Source organism: Naumovozyma castellii, chromosome 2 (assembly GCF_000237345.1).
Source record: "Naumovozyma castellii chromosome 2, complete genome".
NCBI classification, from domain to species: Eukaryota; Fungi; Ascomycota; class Saccharomycetes; order Saccharomycetales; family Saccharomycetaceae; genus Naumovozyma; species Naumovozyma castellii.
The window spans coordinates 1,477,434-1,502,083 of record NC_016492.1 but is presented as its reverse complement, the minus strand read 5'-3'; the positions used below and the strand labels follow the sequence as shown (position 1 = coordinate 1,502,083).

General features: G+C 37.6%; 11 protein-coding genes across 11 annotated transcripts; 6 read left to right on the top strand and 5 right to left on the bottom strand.

Moving 5' to 3' along the window:
* Positions 1-163: 163 nt before the first annotated feature.
* Positions 164-2,023, bottom strand: GAP1 (amino acid permease GAP1; the record flags this gene model as incomplete). The annotated part of the gene is made up of 1 exon (XM_003675197.1): positions 164-2,023. The coding sequence occupies one exon, from the start codon at positions 2,021-2,023 to the stop codon at positions 164-166; it is 1,860 nt and encodes a 619-aa protein (XP_003675245.1).
* Positions 2,024-2,470: 447 nt separating this feature from the next.
* Positions 2,471-6,496, bottom strand: NCAS0B07890 (uncharacterized protein; the record flags this gene model as incomplete). The annotated part of the gene is made up of 1 exon (XM_003675196.1): positions 2,471-6,496. One exon carries the CDS (start codon positions 6,494-6,496, stop codon positions 2,471-2,473), a length of 4,026 nt encoding a protein of 1,341 aa, XP_003675244.1.
* On the bottom strand, positions 6,459-7,445 carry NCAS0B07880 (uncharacterized protein; the record flags this gene model as incomplete). The annotated part of the gene is made up of 1 exon (XM_003675195.1): positions 6,459-7,445. One exon carries the CDS (start codon positions 7,443-7,445, stop codon positions 6,459-6,461), a length of 987 nt encoding a protein of 328 aa, XP_003675243.1.
* Positions 7,446-9,483: 2,038 nt separating this feature from the next.
* On the top strand, positions 9,484-10,644 carry KAE1 (tRNA N6-adenosine threonylcarbamoyltransferase; the record flags this gene model as incomplete). The annotated part of the gene is made up of 1 exon (XM_003675194.1): positions 9,484-10,644. One exon carries the CDS (start codon positions 9,484-9,486, stop codon positions 10,642-10,644), a length of 1,161 nt encoding a protein of 386 aa, XP_003675242.1.
* A 235-nt stretch (positions 10,645-10,879) lies between these two features.
* Positions 10,880-11,773, top strand: SPC34 (Spc34p; the record flags this gene model as incomplete). The annotated part of the gene is made up of 1 exon (XM_003675193.1): positions 10,880-11,773. The coding sequence occupies one exon, from the start codon at positions 10,880-10,882 to the stop codon at positions 11,771-11,773; it is 894 nt and encodes a 297-aa protein (XP_003675241.1).
* A 618-nt stretch (positions 11,774-12,391) lies between these two features.
* On the top strand, positions 12,392-13,033 carry FAU1 (5-formyltetrahydrofolate cyclo-ligase; the record flags this gene model as incomplete). Its single annotated transcript, XM_003675192.1, has 1 exon — positions 12,392-13,033. The coding sequence occupies one exon, from the start codon at positions 12,392-12,394 to the stop codon at positions 13,031-13,033; it is 642 nt and encodes a 213-aa protein (XP_003675240.1).
* A 381-nt stretch (positions 13,034-13,414) lies between these two features.
* On the top strand, positions 13,415-15,184 carry NCAS0B07840 (WD40 repeat domain-containing protein; the record flags this gene model as incomplete). The annotated part of the gene is made up of 1 exon (XM_003675191.1): positions 13,415-15,184. The coding sequence occupies one exon, from the start codon at positions 13,415-13,417 to the stop codon at positions 15,182-15,184; it is 1,770 nt and encodes a 589-aa protein (XP_003675239.1).
* A 251-nt stretch (positions 15,185-15,435) lies between these two features.
* On the top strand, positions 15,436-17,091 carry CCT7 (chaperonin-containing T-complex subunit CCT7; the record flags this gene model as incomplete). The annotated part of the gene is made up of 1 exon (XM_003675190.1): positions 15,436-17,091. One exon carries the CDS (start codon positions 15,436-15,438, stop codon positions 17,089-17,091), a length of 1,656 nt encoding a protein of 551 aa, XP_003675238.1.
* Positions 17,092-17,317: 226 nt separating this feature from the next.
* DID2 (Did2p) lies at positions 17,318-17,929 on the bottom strand (the record flags this gene model as incomplete). The annotated part of the gene is made up of 1 exon (XM_003675189.1): positions 17,318-17,929. One exon carries the CDS (start codon positions 17,927-17,929, stop codon positions 17,318-17,320), a length of 612 nt encoding a protein of 203 aa, XP_003675237.1.
* Positions 17,930-18,194: 265 nt separating this feature from the next.
* DAL80 (Dal80p) lies at positions 18,195-18,797 on the bottom strand (the record flags this gene model as incomplete). The annotated part of the gene is made up of 1 exon (XM_003675188.1): positions 18,195-18,797. The coding sequence occupies one exon, from the start codon at positions 18,795-18,797 to the stop codon at positions 18,195-18,197; it is 603 nt and encodes a 200-aa protein (XP_003675236.1).
* A 782-nt stretch (positions 18,798-19,579) lies between these two features.
* SPO14 (phospholipase D) lies at positions 19,580-24,649 on the top strand (the record flags this gene model as incomplete). The annotated part of the gene is made up of 1 exon (XM_003675187.1): positions 19,580-24,649. One exon carries the CDS (start codon positions 19,580-19,582, stop codon positions 24,647-24,649), a length of 5,070 nt encoding a protein of 1,689 aa, XP_003675235.1.
* Position 24,650: the final 1 nt, after the last annotated feature.

Here is a 24,650-nt window from a genome sequence, read left to right as displayed (position 1 = left end):
CTTTCTGGTTGTTTTATTTCAATCACGTTTCTGTCCCAAATGTGGAAAGAATGTGGCGCTAGACTAACACTGTTAGTGCACCCATTTAACAGTTTTCAATATGTTTTTTTGTTTTATTAGAAATGTATATGACGAAATATATATATTTTGTGTTTATCTCGAATCAACACCAAAATGCATACGCTCTAATATACCAAGGCTTCGATGCCAAAATTGCCTTTTCTTCCATGATTTCTTGTTTCAATAATTCCATATCAGTTTCTCTTCTCCCCGTATCAATATCCATATCCTCCAATGGGATAAATAATTTCCAATTTCTTTTGTAAATCTTGTGACCAAAATACGTAGCAACCACAATAGGGAAGGACAAATATGATTGGAAAAACACTTCCGCATCAGGTTTCCCACCAGGTGGGAAAAGTGCAACGTAAAATTGAGCAATAAACATAAGCACAATCATAAATAACCCCCAGTACGAACCGGCAACACCTGCGGGCGACACAAACGTCAATTCATTGGTGTCTCTCCCCTGTGCTTTCAATGCCATTCTAAATCTAATGTGACAAAGACAAATACCACCCCATGTGAATAAAGAGGATAGACCGGACAATGCCAATAACCAATTGAAGACTTCACCTTCCTTTTTGGATGCTGCAACAAATGCTAGAAGACCAAATGTCGAGGTGATAGCAATACCTACTAGGGGTCTACCACTACGATCAATATAACCAAATACTTTTGGTAAAAATCCCTGATCTGATAAGGCAGCAATCGTTCTGGAACAGGCAAAAATGGCTGAATTACCCACAGATAACACAGCTATTAGGATAACAACGTTAATAACACTTGGTAAACCCTTGATACCATGTGTAACAATGGCAATGACAAATGGTGATGCGGCTGCATCCACAGAAGAAGCACCAATTAATCTTTTATCATTGTATGGAACCAAGAGACCAATCATGGTCAATGTCCCCATGTAAAATAAAACAATTCTCCAAACAACTTGCTTGGCGGCACCAGGAATACTCTTACGTGGGTTAGCTGCCTCAGCAGCAGTAATACCAATTAATTCACTACCAGCAAAGGAGAAGGCAGCAGTGACAAAGACAGAACAGACACCTTTAAATTGTGCCCCACTTCCATGGCCAACAAAGGCACCGGGATCATGCCAGTATTTGGCACCCACAAACCCACCTTTGGGACCACCACCACATACTAGCACGATTCCCAAGATTATGAATCCAATAACTGTTGTCACTTTAATGATGGAAAATACAAATTCTGCCTCACCAAACCCTTTAACACCAAACATATTTATAATAACAATGACCAACCAAAACAATGCAACAAACCCATCACGATATCTAGTGGGGGTACCCCAATAATTAACAGTAATACTAGCAGAGACAATCTCCAAAGGTAGAACGACAAGCCATTGCAAGGCGTAGTTGAAATTATTAGCGTAACCAAAGGATTCATCGACGAATCTGGTAGCATATGTAGTGAACCCACCTGCCACGGGGAAAACCACGGCCAATTCACCCAGGGCCATCACCATGGAATAAATCATTGTACTAGTCAACCCCCACCCGATGATTAACCCAGCTGGGCCACCAGTTCTTAAAGCGGTGGAACTACCGACAAACAACCCACTACCAATGGCACCCCCAATGGCAATCATTGTTTGTTGACGGCCCTTCAAAGTATGTTGCAAAGGTGCCTTGGCGGTGGCTTGAGCAATTCTTTCAGCTTCTGTCAAATTAGGATCCAGTTCGACATCCTCAGCTTTCTTAAATGAATCCTTAAACTTCTGCCATCTGGTTGTGGATGGTTGTGTAGTGGAAGTGAAACTTGGGTTGGAGATTGTATGAGTGATGGATGACTGAATATTTTCTTGAGTAAGGTCGGAGGACCCAACTATGTATGTTTCTTTCTGGTCCGTCTTCTCTTGCATATTATTAAACGAACTCATGGTCAGTTTTGTAATGTTGTGGTGGTTTGCACCTGTATAGAAGTACATTTTAAATGATAGAAAAGCTACAGTACATCCATTTTGCCCCAACTACTGTCTCCTTTTATACTAATTTGCCAAGATCATCCAGTTGAGCAGCAGGTACGTGTGTAGCCTTTGTCTTGACGTTATCGGCCGTGTAATAGATAAAGGGTGACAGAAGCAGCAGTGTTGGAGTTATCAAGATACGAATGGATGGAAGCTTCGAAATACGGCTATTTTTCAGTTCCAGGGTTTGCGGAGCATTAATCGTCGAGGAATGAGTATTGGTCGATAACAGGTCTGTTGTTGTTATCTGTGACTTTGCTATTTTTCCTAATTGGGGCGCGATAAGAAGATAAGTGCGGCGAAACGGGCCGGTGTTTGCCAAGAAAGGAGTCGTTGTGACAGAGTCAGCGTCACATATTACAGAAAATGTCGATTAAAGACTATATATATTTTAATTATACATTCTATCTAGATCGCAAAAGCGAGACTTGCAAATAGCCACACAAGGTGAAGGAGACTATAGGATGCACGAGAGGCCCCGTTACTCTGGGCCAAACCAGTAGTTGTCTGGGCTGTCGCGGAGTTTGTCGTTTGCATGGATGTTTCCAGAGTGGACATGTGATCTTCAGCGTGAGATTGTGTTGTCGAGGAGGTCGTCTTAACGGATTGATTCGAATTGGATTGCGTTGATGCATGTACACCCGATGGGACAGTTCCATTGCTTTCAATTTCACTAGATGGAGAAGCCGTGATCTGTGGACTACTCGAATTTTTTGAATTGATACCACTATCCACTGCAGAAGTCCCGTGAGAGGTAGCCACAGCGGTAAGAGAACCCACATTTGTAATGGAAGCTGTAGCCTTTGTATTGGCACCAGTCGATGGTGAGGTCAAGGAAGAAGACGTGATTTGTGTATTCATGATTTCATTGTTAACATTGGGAGAACCAGATGTACGTGTACATCCACCACTGCAACTTGTTACGGTAATTAGAGTTGTCTTCTCATCAATAACTGTTTCCTGAACAGTAGTGCCCGAAACGGGAACCAACAAGGAGCTGGAACTCTTGGTAATGTATTCTTTAGAATTGGTTGTAGTTTCTTGACCTTGATCCTCTGAAATATTCCCTGTGGACACTATGCTAGTAAATAACGTCAGCTCTGGCAAACATCCACCAGAACAACTGGTGATTGTGGCTTGTTGTGTTAATTGGTTGGTCTCTGTGATGGTTCTGTTAAGATATCTCACAGGGCTTGATGAGTAAGGCTTTTTTAAAGATGAAGCTTTAACACTTGAAGGGGCAACATTAGAGGAAATTGGTGTAAAAATTGGGATAGACACACTTTTGGATGAAGATGATGAAATCAAAGAACTTGGAGTAAAAGTCGAGGATGACACACTCTTGGATGAATATAATTTAGAAGAGCCAGAATCAATGGTAGAAGAGACTGAAGATGTACTACCTAAAGAAAAAGTAGAAATAATCAAACTTGTGGATGAATCTGGTCTAGAAGAGACTGGGTCAATGGTGGAACATGAAGAAGTACTTTCCTGATAATTTCCTAATGAAGTAGGCTCATCTCTGGAGAATGGATCACTAGAAACAAGGAATGTTGAGGTCTGCTCTTTAGTATCAGTCTCAGTTGTGGTAGTGGTAGTTGCTGTAACTAATTCTAGAATGGGTGATAGACTTACATTACTTGTAGCAACAGATGTATTCAGGCTCGTTACAGTGACGGTAGTACTGACATTATCAATATCAATGCTGGATAAACCAAAAATAGTCTGTGCTATGATTGAAGATGAAGAACTTGACGAAGCAATTGATGTAGAAGTGTTTTCTATGGCTAATGATGTGGTAGCGATCGGTGAACTGACGGACTCAATCGAAGTAGATGGGACAACAAAGGATGACAATAATATCGATGTTGGGTCTGGTACTGAAGAAGATAATGACACACTTGATGAATGAATAACAAACGTAGGAGTGACAGTTTCAGTTTCGATTGTGGTGGTGGTCATGGTAATGTATTCTACAAAAGATGTTGGAGTAACATGATCGGTAGCAACAGACCTATTCATATTCGTTATGGTAACAGTGATGGATATATCATTCCAAACAATGCTAATTGAGTCGACTATAACTGAAGATGTTATTGATAATGAAGAAACCATCGGCATTGATGTTATTGACGATGAGGAAACCATTGACGTCGATGTTAGTGATGATGAAGGAAATATAGACGTTGATGTCAAGGTTGGATCCAATGAAGCAGAGGATAGTAATACATTTGATGAACGTAAAACATAAGTAGGGGTGATGGTATCGGTTTCTGTTGTAGTGGTGGTTAATGTAATTAACTCCACAATTGGTGTAGCAGTTATGTGGTTTGTAACAACTGATGTATTCATACTCGTTACGGTAACTGTAGCTGTGATATAATTCCAATTAATACTGAATGAATCAGAAATTGTTGAGGCTAACATAGAGGACGTTGCTGGAAAAGAAGAAAATGGCTCAGTAGTAGACAAGGGTCTAGCAGAACTGACGATTGAAGTAGTAGAAATTGGTGGCACAGAAGAAGATGACTCATGGGTAGAGGTCAATAGTTCAGAACTTACGACTGAAGTGACTGATTCGATGCTGCTCGATGATTCAACTAAGTATGGCGAAGGTGTCAACACTGTGTCAAATGAAGAGGAGGATAAAAGTAGACTTGATGAGTGTAAAACGTAGGTAGGGGTGACGGTGTCGGTCTCTGTTGTAGTGGTGGTTACTGTGAATAAATCCACTATGGGTGTGTGAGATACATGGTTTGTAACAACTGAAGTAGCCATGTTCGTTACGGTGACTGTGACTGTTATATCATTCCAATTGATACTGAATGAATCAGATATTGTTGATGATGTCATAGATAACGACAATGGGAAAGAAGATGATGGCTTGATGGTAGATATTAACTCTACAGAAGAAGAGTGCTTGATAGTTGAGGCTGCTGGTGAAGATGATGATGGCTCAATAGTAGAAGTTGATGGTTCGGAAGAAGATGGCTGTAAAATAGACGTTTTTGGTGCGGAACTCCCGACTGAAGTGACTGATTCATTGGTACTCGATGATTTAACCAACGATGACGATTGTCTCAGCATTGTGTCAAATGAAGAGGAGGATAATAGTACACTTGATGAACGTAAAACATAGGTTGGGGTGAAGGTATCAGTCTCCGTTGTTGAAGTGGTCAATGTAATATAATCTACTATTGGTGTTTGAGTTACATGATTTGTAACAACAGAGGTATTCATACTTGTTACCGTTACAGTGGTAGTAATATCTTCATAAGCAATGCTGGATAAAGATAACCCAGATGCCCCAGTCCTTGAGTTTAGCGCAGATTCAGTGGCAAATGTTGCTGTTTTAATTGAAGCTGGCATATCAGTGGTCCATGATATTGATAAGCTCGAACGACTTGAAGAAGTTGGCATCTCAGAGCTGGACTTTTCGAACATTGTTGAGGGTAAGTCTTCAGATGATGATACCATGGCACTTGAAGAGGTTGAATTAACAATACTAATTTGTTTGTTAGTTATTGAAGATGAATCCCTAAAAGATTTTGAAAGAATAGTTGATGTAGTAAATTCTGAACTACTGGAAGGTTCAAAACTTGAAGAAAACGTAATTGATTGCGATTCTATGGTACTTGAAATGGTTGGTTCAACAGTACTGGATTGCTCAGCTACCGTTGAAGACAATGCTTCCAATGAGGTTGTAATTGTTGTTGAGGTGGTCGGTTCTACACTATAGTATTGTTCCACTGAGCTTGATAAAGCAACTTTAAATGATGTCTGATCAGATAAAGTGGATGGGACAGATACAATGGATGAATGTAACGTATAGGTAGAGGAGTTGGTCTCTGTTTCTGTAGTCGACGTAGTCTCTGTAATGTATTGTGTGGTTGGAGTATGAGTGAGATGTTGGGTAACAAAAGAGGCATTCTTACTGGTTATAGTCACGGTGACAGTAGCGTCATCCCATGCAATACTAAAGGAAGGTGACAAGGATGAAGAAGCTAATGGTGATGATAAAGCAATGAATGATGATGAAGGTGGGTATGATGAAAGGGTTGTGATAGTAACTGAGTTCTCATTGGTCGTAGTAGAAGAATGCGATGGGGCAATCTCAGAAGCTGAGGAAAAGTCGCTTGACACACTGGTAGTGTATGAAACCAGAGATGTAGAGCTGATATCAGTGGAAGAAAACAAAGATTCAATTGCAGATGTCGAGGAAGACTCACTTGCGACACTTGCGGTGTATGATGAAGAAATTAGAGAGCTTGAGCTGACATCAGTGAACAAACGTGAAGACTCAATTGCAAAATTGGTATTAGAGGAGGAGGAGGATACGCTAGACCTAGCACTATTGGAAAATGTGGATGATACAATCTCGGAAGCTGAGGAAAAGTCACTTGTCATATGAAACCAGAGATGTTGAGCTAGCATCAGTGGAAGAATACGAAGATTCAATTGCAGGGATTGAGGAAAACTCACTTGCGACACTTGCAGTGTATAATGGTGACATCTCAGTAGAACTAGAAGCGTTGTAAGATGTAAATGACGGTGTCACAGAAATAGAAGAGGGCGCATTCATAACATTAGTTGTAGATGACGATAGAGCCACAGAGCTAGAGTTGCTATAAGTGGACAAAGGGGAAGATGTAATCTCAGGATATGATGAAGACTTTATTACAACGCTTGTGGTGGATGGAGGTGGAATCACAGAAGTTGTTGTTACTGTGACTGCGGCTCCATTAACGTCATTAGTCGATATGAACGACACAATCTCAGATACAGACGAAAATCCAGTTACAACAGTAGTTGTATATGGAGAGGGCAAAGAGAATGGAGGTGGGATCACTGAGGTTGTGGTAACAGTTGCTGGGATCCCAGCCACATTTGTAGAATAATATGATATTATTTCAGATATTGTTGAAGAGCCATCAACTAAAAGTGTTGTATATGGAGAAGGAATGGAAAATGGTGGAGGAATTACAGAGGTTATAGTACCAGTAGCAGGGTTCCCATCCACGTTTGTAGAGTAAAATGAAACCACTTCAGATACATCACCATTATCGACTGTAGTGGTATATGCCTGTGGTAAAGAAAATGGTGGAGGAATTACAGAGGTTATAGTACCTGTAGCAGGGTTCCCATCCACGTTTGTAGAGTAAAATGAAACCACTTCAGATACATCACCATTATCGACTGTAGTGGTATATGCCTGTGGTAAAGAAAATGGTGGAGGAATTACAGAGGTTATAGTACCTGTAGCTGCAGCATTCCCATCAATACTTGTTTCGAAAAAAGAAATAAGTTCAGATACAGTACCAGCAGTAGTAGTATATGGCGCCGGCAATGAGAAGGCCGTTGTCTTTGATGACGATGAACCCATACTCTGACAAGTCTTGTTTTTGGCCCTTTTTGCGTTGGAGAGTCACGGTTATTTACAGCGTTCTAGTAATAAGGCAGCAGATTTTCTTAAATACTGGATATGATATTTTTGATGCTTTGAATCAATGGATTCCCCACCTCCATCGAGGTGAATTTTGCCAATGCCAAGAGAGAATAAGGATTAGCGTCTCCATCTTTCGTATACCTGACAGAAGATCCAAAAAGAAAAAATAGCCGCGGAAGGAGATGAGTATTAACGTACACAGAAATCACTGAATAACGTTATTAGTATTCCGCCTGTAGCAATCAGGAACCTATCGTGTTCTGCTGCAATTCTCTCGAAGAACAGCTCGATTGACATAACATAAAATCTTCGCAGGTCCCAGAACGAGTTATATGACTTGCAGAAGTTGAATCGTTCATTTGAACCAACTTCCTTTCCCTTGCAAAGTTCACATATGTCACTTAAACGGAGATTGGCAGTGAATGTGTTTTTCCACTACATCGTTCCTTAAGTAAATACGCGAAAAGGAACCGTTTAGGTTTCATGTGCCGTCTATCTTTCTCGAATAGCTCAGACGGGCCCGGACAAGATATCTGTCATTATGAATATAACTACGAAGTGTGTGTACGAGATTGAGCTTCCCATTGTGGCCTCGTTTGACGCTACGCTCATTTACAAGAACTGTCTTCTTATCAGGAATTGCCTTCTCGGTAACGTTCTCTTAGGCCTCCTCTGAGCAAGAGAATTGGTGAAGAATGCCATGCTTGAATCAGCAAATTTCGAAGAGCCTTTAACTTATGGTATGTTCGCATCTTTTGTCACGGAAAGGTTGACACGAAAAGCTTTTTAATAGTTTAGTGACTAAACGAAATTACCTCTTGCCATGATTTGGATTTAGTTACTGACGTTCTGTACGGTATTCGTAATTCTGAGCTTGACAAGACCTACATACACTTCCTTTCCCCATAATTACTCAGAGCAAAAAGGAGGGTTTGATAAAAAATGAGTTAGTAACCGGGACATGAGACATTTTTGAGTACTTTCACCTACGTGCGTACGTGACTACTCAGGGAAAGTCTTGGCAATTTTTAAGATATCTTGGAAAGGGGATTAAGGGAGCAATAATTTTTTTTTGTTTAAACAGATTGCATACCTATCAGTACTTCAAATAACCACTCGGTTGATTTTGGAGTAGCAAGGAGAGTGTAGATGTTTTTTCCACTTTATAGGGTTTTACAACTAGTTTTTGAGATTTTCTTGGCAGTTAATTGAGCCATTGGCCAACTTTAAAACAGATTTTGTGAAGTTTTCTTGAATTAAACAAATAATTAACCATTGCTCAACATATTCATTAAAATAAGGTTGATGAAAACTTTTTTATCTTTTATTTATTTAACATTTTGGTTTTTTTCAAATTTGAAACTTTCAAACCTTAAAAATTTGAATATATGTCCATCTTGACAAAGTATTTCAAAGCAAAAAATTCAGAGATCCATTGAATTAGATAAAAATTTAGTAGCTTCACTAAGGAAATTGTTTTTGATTTTGAATTACATTTTCAGTACTTCTTAGTGAATATTAGCCAAAATGTTAGCGTTGAATTAAATTTACACAACTTGTCGAAGAATTAATAAAATATATTACTTACAAATGGGGAACTTTTATCAAGATGTGGGAAAGTTATATGAAATATTGGAAAAGAAAGAAAAATAAAGAATTTGATATCAATTTGAGTAGTATTCCTCTCATTATTTTGCCTTTATTTGGAAGTGGTTCAGCTGGTATTCTGGTTCTTCTAATTTTATATTAAACCAAACTTTTAAGTTTGGGGTGGATAACTACTTACCATCTAATGGGACTGTTTACTGAGGGTTTATTCTTCTCGAAATAAACTTTAGCTAAGCGCCCAAGCATCGTAAATTTCTTTATTTCTCTGTTTTAAAAAAACAGAAAAAAATGAAACTCATTCAATGGAAAGATATTGACTAATCGTAGAAACAGAACACCACTGAGAGAATAAGATCTTGTGATAGAAATGGTAAATTTAAACACAATAGCACCAAAAAATGGCCGTTCTTACTACATTGCATTGGGATTAGAAGGCTCGGCGAACAAACTAGGTGTCGGAGTCATTAAACATCCAATTCTTAAAGAACAAGAAATAGGTGATCACTCTCACGATTGCCATGCTGAGATATTATCAAATATTAGAGATACATATACTACACCACCTGGAGAGGGATTTTTGCCGCGTGATACGGCAAGACATCATAGAAATTGGTGTGTTAGATTGATCAAGAGAGCATTGAAAGAAGCTAAAATAAATGATCCTCGATTAGACCTGGATGTAATATGTTTTACAAAAGGTCCCGGAATGGGTGCTCCTTTGCATTCGGTGGTAATTGCTGCCAGAACATGTTCATTGCTTTGGGATATTCCTCTTGTTCGTGTCAATCATTGTGTAGGCCATATTGAAATGGGGAGAGAGATTACCAAGGCAGTTAATCCAGTTGTCTTGTATGTTAGTGGTGGGAATACTCAAGTGATTGCATATTCTGAGAATAGGTATAGAATATTTGGAGAGACATTAGACATTGCCATTGGGAATTGTCTCGATAGGTTTGCAAGAACGTTAAAAATTCCTAATGCACCTTCTCCTGGTTATAATATCGAACAGCTTGCAAACAAATGCAAAAATAAAGACCAGTTAGTGGAACTTCCCTACACTGTCAAGGGAATGGATCTATCAATGAGTGGAATCTTGGCATACATCGATTCCCTTGCTAAAGATTTATTTAAGGGAAATAAAAAGAACAAAATTCTATTTGATACAAAGACGGGAGAACAAAAAGTCACCGTTGAAGACCTCTGCTATTCCTTACAAGAAAATTTATTTGCTATGTTGGTGGAGATTACAGAAAGAGCAATGGCACATGTCAACACATCTCAAGTATTGATTGTTGGTGGTGTCGGCTGCAATGTGCGATTACAAGAAATGATGGCCCAAATGTGTAAAGATCGAGCCAATGGCCAGGTTCATGCCACTGATGAAAGATTTTGCATTGATAACGGTGTCATGATTGCGCAAGCAGGGTTGCTTCAATACAGAATGGGTGACGTAGTGAAGGACTTAAAGGAAACCATTGTCACGCAGAAGTTTAGAACGGACGAGGTATATGTGTCGTGGCGTGAGTGATTTTGCATTTAATTTGAAATATATATATGTAATTAATTAAGTAAAGTCCTATTAATTTTTTCTCAAATTGATTATTAATGCAAGCCATTAGGCAGATCGTTCTTCGGATCCGATGCGGGCGGCCCAAGATCTACAAAATACACGAAAGAAATGAAATAAACAATCAGATTGTAACAAGTTAGCTTGAAAGAAGGTTTCCCCTAGCAAGTTAATAGACAATCAATTATAATAGAAAATGGGATTTTCCTTAGACTCATGTATAAACGAACTCAATCAAGCAACAGAATCCATTTCTACCCTTTACTTCAAACCACCTGGGATTTTCCACAATGCTGTCGTGCATAACATTGTTAACAAGAACACAGAAGAGTACAAAAGTCGTCTAACTAAGTTGATCAGAGATTGTAATCCTAAGGAAGAATTATCTCTGTTTAAGGTCGACAAGAATAAGAAAACAATCAGAAGGAAAGATGGGAGACAAGGTGTTTTTGATTATTTATCAGAAAGGAACGATAAGTTGAGAAGAAACAGATATATGGGTTTACCCGATGAAAAACCAATTATACATGTTCCAAAGGATTTCTACCTTAAACAACACAATAAGGAGCTACTTGGGGAAAAAGGTAAAAATCCAAATGGGTTATTTTTTGACAACGATGTTGGAACCAGCAGAGTGAACGATTCTGGTGTTTTCCAAATTCTAACCTCGAAATTTAAAGATAACAAGATGATAAGTAATTTACTATATGCACTACAGAACGGGAGTGTCATGATTGACTTGGATGATACGACAAGCCTTGGAAAAAGTGCCGCTTCAGATAGAAGGAAAACAATGTTTGTAGAAGACTTCTCTACTGAGCTAATACTGAATGTTTTGGACGAGATTGCTAATCAGTGGCCAATGGCTGAATATAAAGAAGGCTACATGGAACTCCAAAATCAATATACACATCTGAACACTAAAATTGAGGTACTACGGAAAGAATTTGAATCACAAAACGATCAACTGGATACACAATCAAAAAGAAACTCCTCCTCATCAACGGTAATAAATAAATTAATTGAAAAGGAAAAAAGAGATATAGCCAAATTAAGGGATGAGATTGCAAAGTTAGAATCCAAAGAATGAATGTAGCTAAAAACGTTATTAACTATTATCAAACAAGCAAAGGTATAGTATTAGACTATGCTTTTAGCTAGTTATCGACAGTACAGGGAGTCTCCATCTATTTGTAATCGCCACTACGAAGGGAATGACATTTACTAAGCTTGAATTAAACCGATATTATCTAAATTTTGTGAGATATGAAAAGGTTCTGTAAGTTTAAAAACTTGTCTTAATCTTTCGAGGACTATTGAGCAAGGTGTTTTAACCATACAACTATTCTGGAGCCTAATCTGAGCCTTTGAACGGGACATATAAAGGCTTTAAACAAATGTTACATTTAGAGGCGACATCCATTTATAGCCCCTTTAACTACATAAAACGAACTAACATGCATACTTCTCATGTTTCTGTAGTATCAATACTTTTTACTAATTCGCTACGTTCGATGGCTTAACTTTTGCTCAATTCGAACATTTTAGTATATTAAGATTTAACTTTGAAGGATGGGTAAACAAAAATTACGTAAGCCCAGCACTTGACTCTTGCAGAATTCTCTCGATTATATGGTCTTCTTCTTAAGCATCAATGACCAGAGAAACACGACAGTTCAGCAAACACATTGTGTAATAGAAACTCAGTATGAGTTCCAAACAAGTTTTTAGGGAAGGACTGAAGGCAGTTCTCTCAAAAATCCCTGCCATAGAATTGGACAAACAATCAGTAGCGATAACCAATGCTGTTCTGCCATTAGTACAACAATATCAATCAGTAGCATGCTACATGAATATGGATAATTCAGAAGTAAAGACGCACGATATTCTACGACGTTTGTTTCTTGCCAACAAAACAGTTTACTTACCTCGTTGCACTAACACAAAGGTAACAGGGCAAATATCATTGAGACCAAACAAAAAGAATCACCCTCATTTGACATTTCACAAGATGCAATCTTGGGAACAAGTTCAAAACTTGACTCCTCAGGGGAAATACAAACTTAAAGAGCCTCCAGAAGAAACACCAATGCCAATGCCGCCTCAGTTGGATGTCATCTTGGTACCTGGTGTTGGCTTCTCCTTGAATGGCGGCAAAAGGATTGGTCATGGAGCAGGCTTTTATGATGACTTTTTCCAAAGATACCAATTGCATCATAATGGGGAAAAACCTCTACTTATTGGGATCGCCTTGAAAGAACAACTTATAGATGACATTCCCACAGCAGATCATGACTATTCTATGGATTGTATTGTTGTAGGAGATGGATCTGTTCACTGGTTTAAATAGGTAGTTGATAAACTGTAATAAACTTGTCATTACTTTGCAATGTCCAAAACAAAAGGGAAGTAAATGTGACGTCAGGTATTATGGTAATTGACCCATTTTATTAAAGGATATAATTTAGCTTACTGTTATTATGAGACTCCAAAGGTCAACATAATTTGAGCATCTATGTAAAGAAGGAACCTTAGATATAGAAGACAAGATGCCTAATATTCAGCAACTTTCAAACTTGAATTTATAATGTACGTAAAGAGTGAAAAATTATTAGGCGCCGAACGCAGATAATTTTATCCTTTTAATTTAAAAACAAACGGCAGTTGAAGAATATGCTTGAGTGCGTCTTCGATCACATATAAAAAGTGCCGGAATCCAAACTAACCGGTTATGAGTGATGTTGTCAGTCCACCAGACTCCCCTCTTTATTGTTCGTCAAATGATCATAAGCCATATATAACCGCAATTTATGGCATTAATATATCGCTACACAATAGTGTCTTTAAGTCATGTTTACTGCCCATCCTAAAACTATTAAGGTTACCACTTCCTATTGGTAGTGAGATATTTCTCGACATACACCTCTCTACAGATGGGAGCTCATATTTTGGAAATAACATTATGGATGTACGTAGTACGTTTAAGATTCTTTCACATTTGTCTAACCGATACCTTAATGACTTACCAGAGAGCCATTTCCCTACATCATTAGGACAACAGGAAGAGTTTAAGCAACAATTGTCCCTTTACCAAGAATTTCTACTCGAGATTAATCACCAATATACTTCAGAAAAGCTTCTTTCGGATAATGCAAGAGATTCCCTTCATTCACCCTACACCTCTAAAGATGTCGATCATTTGAATGGTAGTATATCTTCTGACAAGAAAATCCTAAAACTATCCCAAAATGAGCTTAAGTACCAGAATTTACAAGACTCTATAATGGAACATACTTCCAAAAAGCAATCTAGGGAAACTACGAGAGAAGTTCCAAGACACAGGCAGAATAGAAACATTGCTTCCAGAGGGGAAGGAATGATTAGCCTTAGGGGTAAACACGTACATTCATACAAACATAGAAATGAACAGAATGAGTCGGCGGCAAAGGCCGAACCTGATTTGACTGATGCCAAACTAGACCCAAATATTCGGGGTATAAACAATGTCATGAATGACCCAGCTCAGGTTATGTTCTTTCATAAAAATGACAAAGAAAATAATGAAGACCTCAAGTCTGGATCCCATCTAGGAACACTTGATAGCGTGTATACTGATACAGTTACATGCTTAGATTTTGATTTATCTACAAAAATGTTGTACACTGCAGGTAAATACAATACTTCAATAAAGGTTTGGGATCTCGAGACGAACGATCAAGTTATGGATTTAGATGATCATATCGCGTCCGTAACATGCATGCAACTTCACCCGGATAGCAAAACTCTTATTACCGGTAGCAAAGATGCCACACTAAAGTTATGGGATTTAGGGCTTGCTCCACAAACATCCCTTGATAGCACCAGTAATATAGATTCTTGCATCAATACGTTTGAAGCACATACAGCTGAAATTACTAGTGTGTCATATGATAATGAATATCTTCTTAGCGCCTCGAGAGATAAAAGCATACGACAATGGGATTTGACTACTGGAAACTGTGTACAGACATTAGAGGCAACCTTATCACATAACTCAGGAACTAATATAAAAGATTCAACAGTAGAGGCCCTCCAGAGTGTTGGGGCCGCTTTGGCCACAGGATCAAAAGACGGTATAATTAGACTATGGGATTTGAGGTCTGGAAAAGTGGTGAGAACATTACTGAAACACCAAGGACCAATTACTTCCCTCCAATTTGACTCCACCAAAATTATTACAGGATCGACCGATGCCAATATATCAGTCTCTGACTTAAGAACAGGAAACATACTAGAAACATACCATTGTGATGCACCTATCAATACGTTTGACTTTGAAAATGATAAATTAGTGGTTGCAGCGGATACCAAAGATGTGCGTGTAATTAATAGAAACAATGGTAGTCATTGGAATTGTGACATTAAAGTTCCTGATGAATCAACCACAGTTTCTGTTAAGCTGAAGAAAAAGCTCATGATAGAAGGCCGTAGTAATGGTGTAATAAATCTGTGGCATATATAGATATTAATATAAGTAATTTTGCATCTCTCATTTATCTCTTAAATTTTCAATTCTTATTAGCCTTTCCTTTATAATAATTATAATACAAACTGTAAAGTTACCCGCCCGATGTGGCAAATTTTTTGAAAAAATAAATATTGAACTAAGGCGATTTCATCATAAAAGTGAAAGATGCAAAAGACAGCTACGTCGAGCTATACTTGATCTTCCAATTTGAGAAAAGAACACAAGCTCATCCCAATATTTTCAATATGAATTTTGGTAATAGAACTCCAACAATTGTTGTCCTTAAGGAAGGTACCGATTCCTCTCAAGGTAAGGGACAAATTATTTCGAATATCAATGCCTGTTTAGCAATTCAAGAAACGTTGAAGCCAACATTAGGTCCTTTGGGATCCGATATCTTAATTGTTTCTTCTAATCAAAAAACCACTATTTCTAATGATGGTGCAACCATCTTGAAGTTACTGGATGTCGTTCACCCTGCAGCAAAAACATTAGTGGATATCTCTAGAGCTCAAGATGCTGAAGTTGGTGATGGGACTACAAGTGTTACGATATTAGCAGGTGAATTAATGAAGGAAGCTAAACCTTTTCTAGAGGAAGGTATTTCATCCCACTTAATCATGAAGGGGTACAGAAGGGCTGTCAGTTTAGCGGTGGCGAAAATTGAAGAATTGGCCACTGACGTCTCTGCTGAACATCAAGATAGCAGAGAATTATTAGAACGTTGTGCCAGAACGGCAATGAGTTCAAAATTGATCTATGCTAATGCTGACTTCTTTGTTAAAATGTGTGTGGATGCTGTTTTATCTTTGGATAGAAATGAATTGGATGATAAATTAATTGGTATTAAGAAAATTCCAGGTGGTGCCATGGAAGAATCTATTTTTGTGAATGGTGTTGCATTTAAAAAGACATTCTCTTATGCTGGTTTTGAACAACAACCAAAAAGATTTACTAATCCAAAGGTGTTAAGTTTAAATGTTGAGTTGGAATTAAAGGCTGAAAAGGATAATGCTGAAGTACGTGTTGAACATGTCTCTGATTACCAAGCTATTGTAGATGCAGAATGGCAACTAATATTGGATAAATTAGAACAAATCCAAGCTACAGGTGCCAATATTGTGCTATCTAAGTTGCCAATTGGTGATTTGGCAACTCAATTTTTCGCTGATAGAAATATCTTTTGTGCAGGCAGAGTTAGCAGTGATGATATGAACCGTGTGATCCAAGCTGTTGGTGGTTCTATACAATCTACAACCTCTGATATTAAACCAGAACATTTAGGTACCTGTGAAGTATTTGAAGAAATGCAAATTGGTGCTGAACGTTATAATTTATTCAAAGGTTGTCCTCAAGCTAAGACCTGTACCCTTTTGCTAAGAGGTGGTGCTGAACAAGTTATCGCAGAAGTGGAAAGATCCCTTCATGATGCCATAATGATTGTTAAGAGAGCTTTACAAAACAAATTGGTCGTAGCTGGTGGTGGTGCTATCGAAATGGAAGTTTCCAAATATCTAAGAAATTATTCAAAAACTATCGCAGGCAAACAACAACTGATTATCAATGCATTTGCCAAGGCGCTAGAGGTGATTCCAAGACAATTATGTGAGAATGCTGGTTTTGATGCAGTTGAAATATTAAATAAGCTAAGATTAGCCCATAGCAAAGGTGAAAAGTGGTATGGTGTCGATTTTGAAACAGAAAACATCGGGGACAATTTCAGTAAATTTGTATGGGAACCTGCTTTAGTTAAGATTAATGCTTTACAAAGTGCCACTGAAGCTGCTAATTTGATTTTATCCGTTGACGAAACTATCACAAATAAAGAAAGCGGAGCACCTAATGCAGGGATGATGCCTCCTCAAGCTGGCGGAAGAGGTAGAGGGCTGCCAATGCAATGAACTAAGGGGATAAAGTAACTATATATATACAATAACTAAAACACGAAACAAGACGCATATACATATATTTTTGTATTTTAATATAATTTATCATAATTAGAAGTAAAAACTCTATTATATTTTGACTTTCAGATGCAATGAAAATAAGATTAAAAATGTTTATTTAATACTTCATATTATACATGGAGATGATTTCTTTAAAACCTGTAATTTTGAATGATGTCTATCAACTACGCAAGGCTCTCAATCTCTCCGCAAGTTTGTCTTCTTTTTCCTCTGAAACTGCTTGTGGTTTTTCTATTTCTGGAAGGTTATCTAACTTGGCGCTTTGCTTAAATTCTAAGCCGTTTTCATCAGCGACTTTACCCATTAACTCATCAACTTTATCATTGTCCACCATCATAGCATCGGAATTTACACCCATATCCTCATATACATTAACACTGGTGTCTAAATCTTCAAACTGTTGCTCGAACTTGTCCATCACCATTGTTATCTGTTGTAAATTCATATTTGCTAGAGCCTTTTCCATCCCCTTACAAACTTGTGCCATGGAACTAGAGACTTGTCTCATAGTCACTGCCGTTTGAACCCTTGAAGAGACAGAATCCACTCTCGAAGCCAATTTTAATAACTGTAATCTTTCATTCTTTTTCCTTATAGCGTTAGAGGCATATATCCTAGCTATTTCTTCATTTTCATTCAATGCCTTCTTTAGTTTATTTGTTTCTGTCTTTTCTTCTTTAGCTGCCTTTTGTGCTTGCTTTTGTAGTTGCTTTGAAGTGAATTTTAATTGGAACAAAGTATTTTCCAAACCTGCAGCGGGATTACGTGACATTAGGTTCTATAATTAGTTCGTTATCGCGGGTATACTTGTAGTAATTATCCTTTCTTTATCTTTTAATTCATCTCTTAAAGATTCTTCCTTAAACGTTTAGCCTATTTCTCCTTTTCTTTTTGCTAACTGTGGGAATATCCGGGTTATGCAAAATATGTCACAGAGATAACGATCAGAAAGATCAGAATAACTAGAGAGATAAGAGAAGAGGAAATTTTAAAAAATGCCTTCTGGCTTTGAATATATAGATTTCTAATACATATAGTTAGGAATTTAACCCCTGTTTATTATTATCATCTAGTTTTATTTCCATGGCAATACATTTTTGACTCAAATCTACTATATTCTTTTTATATATTTCTACAACCAACTCCAACTCCTTTATTTTTGTCTTCAGCCTTACCAATTCTAAATGTGTGTCCTTTTCTGAAGGATGCTCTATCGTTGACGCTGTTGTGTAGTTGGAATAGAACTGGAGGTTGCCTAACTTTGGTAAGAGAAGGGGTTTAAATACCTTATTTGATAAGAGTGTTCTTGAATTCTGATCTTTCTTGGGCTCGATTGTATAATTACCCAAAGGTGGAAGCTTCACTATTTTGCTATTAGGTCCAGTTGGTTTATTATTGGGGAAGTTTGCATTCTTTCTTTTTTTTCTCGATTTAATAACATCTGTTTTCAGGGTTAGTGGTCGGGGTCTTCCATGAACTTTTAAAAATAGGCCACAGGCATTACAAAGAACTGTTCCGTTTAAATCCCTTCTCCAAAGAGGTGTTCTAGTTGCGGAACAATTTTGACAAAGCATATCATAGCTATTTTCGATATTCTCGTTTTGAATCACGGTCTTTTGGCTGTCTTGATTAGTTTCCATTTTCTTTTTTTTTCGAGGAATCTTTAACGTGTAGCCTGTAAATTGAGTTAATTGTTAGAATAATATATAAAAATCCCTTGCTTTATATATCTCCATCAATACCTTTTATCAGGAAATAAGGGGCTAACAACAATGAAATACACAGCTCCCCAATCTGAGCTATCCAAGAGACACCGAAAGATAGAGAGATAAAGCCATAAAAGATTATTGTCTTTTCCTTATCAGTGCGATTCTAATCGTGGTATCGCATCACGTGCCCAAAAACCGTCCGGAGATTAGATTATGACACAAAAGCCTTACGTAATGTATCGTTTCTGATAGCGATTTAAACTAATCATGAATGAAAGGGATGCGGTATGGTGAGAAAGTAGTTCCTATCGTTCTTAAGTTTGCAGTATTTTTGCAAAACGACCAGATCCTAGTAACAAAAAAACTTTTTATCAATGTAAAGATCGTCCTACTTTTTTTTATTACAACTCAACTAATTTAAAAAAATTAATAGATGAAGATACTTGTCTTGTATTACTTGCTGAATAAATACCAATCTGTTACAAACAAAACTTCAACTGTATGGTACCTATCATTCACTTGCTCGCAATCAAACTAGATAGATACTCCGCGGGAATGAGGCGGTGTACCGCGGGTAACAAAGGACGGCAGAATTGAAAATGGAGAATGGGCATCCTTTGAAACTCAAAGCTCATTCAACAACGTAAATCAACGAAAGTTTCCTTGCCTAGATTCATCGAAAAGACAAACGAAAATCAATATAGACGTTGACAATGGGGCCATTGAAAGAGGGTTCTGTAATTCCTGGAATATCAGAAGCGAGTGAGCTGCGAAAGGAAGAAGAAATACCCATTGAAGATGGAAGGAGAGGAGATGTAGACACAAACATGGCGAATCAACCTGATAAACACAGAAAAAATGTACAAAAGCATATAAATGGTTCAAGGGATAATATATCTGCAAGCAGCGGTTCTCTATTTTCTCCAGATCAGGAGGCAACACTTAAAAATCTTTCTTTTCAGGGTGTTCCTAATTCTGCATTGAGCCGTCCTGCCACAAATCTTAACTCTATTCAAAGTACCAACGAAAATACCCCATATTTTCCAGCTGATCTTAATCGTCATGGTAATGTTACGCGCAGGTCTACGGGCCAGATACCACATGCACAATTTAAAGCTGGCGAAGGGAATAATAGCACTTCTAAACTGGAACAACGCCCCACACACCATAAAAGAAGATCAATAATAGGCTCTATTGATGGTAGGATAAATACTAATAACTGGGGGAAAGAATTTGGTGATGCATTCAAGAGGCTTTCAGTGATGTCCAAATTAAAACTACAAAAAAAATATCAAGCCATAAATGAACAGTTATATGATAATGAAATCAATGAACAAGATATACCTACCCAAAAGTTAGCTTCTGATCTGATTGATTCACTTCTGGCAGGTTCACCCGGTGCTTTATTCGCTAGTACAATATTTTTACGTGATGAACATGGAAATAGAAGGGCTCCATTACTTTTGGCAATGCTAGAAGTAAGAGTTCAACCGATCTATGGTCCAATTTCGTCTGATTCATCTGGTGGCGAGGAAGATGACGAAGATGAAGAAGAAGAGGAAGGAGGAGGCAATGATACTAGTATCACAAACAGAAATCAAAGTAATGCTGATGTAACGCACCCTACAAACGAAAATTATTCTTCTCACCCTAGAAATGAACATGCAGATAATAATGATATATCTTCAAGAAGGACAAGTTTAGGCAGCTTCCAATCTAAATCCAAAAAAAAGTATGTGGAGAAAAACAACGATTATACAATGTTTAATTTAAATTTAGAATATGGTGTGGGATCAAGACGACAGAAATGGTCTATTATTAAAAGTTATAAAGAAATTGCAACTTTACACAACACATTGAAACTTATTTTTCTGCAACAATTAGCAGCCAATAAACTTTATATAAATAATGGAAAAGTTGGAAATATTCGATTACCTAAATTTCCTAAATTTCCCAAGAATGCATTGAAAAGAAATCATCATTTGGAAAGAAGGCGATCTTCTACCCGTGAAAATGTTAATAATACTTCTGGTATTGGATTATCTTCTTCAGCATCAACGAGATTTTCATCTCCATCTCTCAATATAGAATCTGCATTGAGCGATAACACTTCTTTATCTGATTCGCGTCATTCTTCATTATTTGCATTCAACATTAATGACATTAAGATGAAACATTTAGATGATTTAATTGCTGAAGAAGATACCCCTTATCAACCAATGCATTTGAGGCTAGAAAGGTATCTAAGACTATTAAACCTTGCACTGTGTCTAAGACCCCAAGCTAATAGACTTTGTGAATTTTATGAGTTTTCACCTATTGGCAATTTATTGAGCTACGAAAACGGCTATCAGGGAAAGGAAGGCTCATTACATATATCATCATCAGCCAAAACACAAGGGTGGAGATTTTCACATTTGAATACAAATGATTTTAAAGAGATGGTGGAAAGACACACAGATAAATGGTTCCTTGTAAGGCATTCATACATAACATATGTGTCAGATTTATGTTCCACCACCCCACTTGATGTGTTCTTAGTCGATTCAATGTTTAAAATCCACCTTCCAGGTTTCAATAAAAAAAAATATGAAGAGCTAATGGAAGCAGATGTGGATTGGAGTAAGGCCAAATCTAAAAAATTATCAACAAAACTTTTAATCACTTTAGAAAACAGTGAGAGAAAGATCACACTGGTTTGCAAGTCTGAATACAATATGAAACAATGGTCAAGGTCAATTAAACATATGCTAAAGTCAACGATATGGTCCCAACCTCATAGGTTTAAAAGTTTTGCCCCCGTCAGAAAAAATGCATTTTGTAAATATCTAATTGATGGTCGTGATTATTTTTGGGCACTGAGTGAGGCTATACCCATGGCAGAAGATGTCATATATATTCATGATTGGTGGTTAACACCTGAATTATATCTAAGACGCCCTATTGATGGTAATCAAGAATATAGAATTGATAGACTTTTGAAAGAACGTGCTGAAAAGGGTGTAAAAATATTTATTGTTGTTTATAGAAATGTTGGAACAACTGTCGGTACAGATAGTTTATGGACTAAACACTCAATGTTAAATTTACATCCCAACATACATTTGATCAGATCACCTAACCAATGGAAGCAAAATATTTTCTTTTGGGCTCACCATGAAAAATTTGTTGTCATTGATCACACAATTGCCGTTGTTGGTGGTATCGATCTTTGTTATGGTCGTTATGACACTCCACAACATGCTTTAAGAGATGACATTGAAGATCTTAAAAAGCAGAACTTCCCTGGAAAGGATTATTCCAATGCGAGGGTTAGTGATTTCTATGCTCTAAATAAGCCATTTGAATCTATGTATGATAGGAAAGAAATCCCAAGAATGCCCTGGCATGATGTTCAAATGATGACAGTGGGAGAACCAGCAAGAGACTTAGCCAGACATTTTGTTCAAAGATGGAATTACCTACTGAGAGAGAAACGGCCGAGCAGATTGACTCCGTTACTAACTCCTGCTAACGATTTTACAAAGGAGGAGCTAGAGAACTCACCATTCTTTCAAGTACTTAAGGGTAAATCAACTTGTGAAGTCCAAATTGTTAGAAGTGCAGGTGCTTGGTCACTAGGTATCAAAGAGATAGAAAGTTCCATCCAAATGGCATATTTAAAATTAATTGAGACCAGCCAACATTATGTATATATTGAAAACCAATTCTTCGTCACAAGTTCAAGTTGGGATGGTGTGATTATTGAAAATAAAATCGGTGATGCTCTCGTGGATAGAATTATTAGAGCAAACAATGATGGAAAAGTTTGGAAGGCGATCATTGTAATTCCGTTGATGCCCGGATTTGATCATCCTATCGATGAAGCAGAAGCTTCTAGTATCCGTGTGATCACACAATGTCAGTACCAAAGCATATCCCGTGGTGAAACATCAATCTTTGCTCGTTTACGGAAATTAAACATTAATCCTACAAACTATATTCAGTTCTTCTCATTAAGAAAATGGTCCACGATTGGGCCACATGATAAACTGATGACTGAACAATTGTACGTACATGCAAAGATATTAATAAGTGATGATAGAAGTTGTATCATTGGAAGTGCGAACATCAACGAAAGATCACAACTTGGAGACAGAGATAGTGAAGTGGCAGTAGTTATTAGAGATACAGATTTAGTCAAGAGTAAAATGAACGGTCAAGAATATCTTGCTGGCCGATTTGCATGGGAAATGAGACAACGATTAATGAGAGAACATCTCGGTTGTGATGTTGATTTAGTCGAAGTTGTGGAGAGACAATTTGGTAAACTTGAAAAGTTTGCAACTGACAATTTTGAAAGTTTACAAACCATTGGAAATAGTGACGTCCCCTTTTCAGATGAGGAAAAAATCATGTCAGCTATGATCGAATTGGGATATCGTGAAGTATTTGATAAGGAATATAGTTCAGAATGGTATCAGCTTCATAAAAAAGGAAAACAAAATGAAAGTTTTATTCGTACTAATATCAACGAGAACGTTGCTGAGGATTTCGACGAAGTAAGCAGTGTTCTCGATCCATTGGAGACAACAAGTGGGAAGATGAAATTACCAAAAAGAAAGGAATATCAGACCATCTATCGGAACGAATATCAAGCACCGCTACATTCTTTTAATTATAGAGCAGGTGCTGAGAATAAAGGTATGAGAGAAAAGAAATCTGTTAGTACTGATGCAAGGTTGGAACATAACCCGGAACACACAGCGGAAGTAAATGGTGATGGACCTGATGGTTGGAAGAAAGTCACTCCTGAATTTAAAGAATCTGTTACGGAACAATTACGAGAATGGGCTTTTAGAGTATTGGCGACTAAAACGGTAGATGGGAAAAAGAAGCCAAAACATGATTTCCTACCCGATAGCATTGATATTGAACGATATTTAAAAGATCCTTCGGTTACTGACCTCAAAAAATGGGACATGCTGAAACGTATATGTTACTTACAACACCTATCATATAAGATTAAAATGGATAAGAAGGAACCGTCCGTTCCTGTCGAAGTGGAAAAAGATATGGGCAGTATAGATATTAATGAAGATGAGCTTGATGATGATGAAGTTGATGAGCTGCTAGCACAGATAGCACCCTCCATCTGTCAGGGAGATACTGTTACTGGTCAACTACTAAACTTGAGATTTATTGATCCATACTCATTCGAAGATCCCCTAGATGTATCATTCTACGAAGATATTTGGCTTGCTATAGCACTAAGAAATACCCTCATTTACCGATATGTGTTTCATTGTCAGCCTGACAATGAAGTGCAAAGTTGGAGAGATTATAAGGAATTTAATAAGTTATTCAATGAGTTTTCTGTGGAACAAAACAAATCAATCGAACGAACTGCAAAAAGGATGGCTACTAACTCCAAAGCATCACAAACAAGTTCTTCTTCTACTGAGTCGCAGGATAACTTACAAATTCCCAAGAGTGAAAATGCTACAATTGAAAAGGGCGAAAAGGTTAAAGATGTCCCTACGGAACCTGGGAAGGATCTTCTAGAAGAGGCTCAAGACAAAATAAAGAAGGAAGCTGTATCCAGAATAAAAATGAGATTTTCAAATAGTATCCTTTACGGTTTCAAGCCCAGAATTTTCACAAGATATACTGCGAGGAAGATGTTGGAGAGAGTTCATGGCCATTTGGTGTTATTCCCAACTGAATGGTTGTCCAAGGAACTAGATTCGAAGAATTGGTTCTATAGTATGGACAGACTTCCACCGATTACTATATATGATTAGA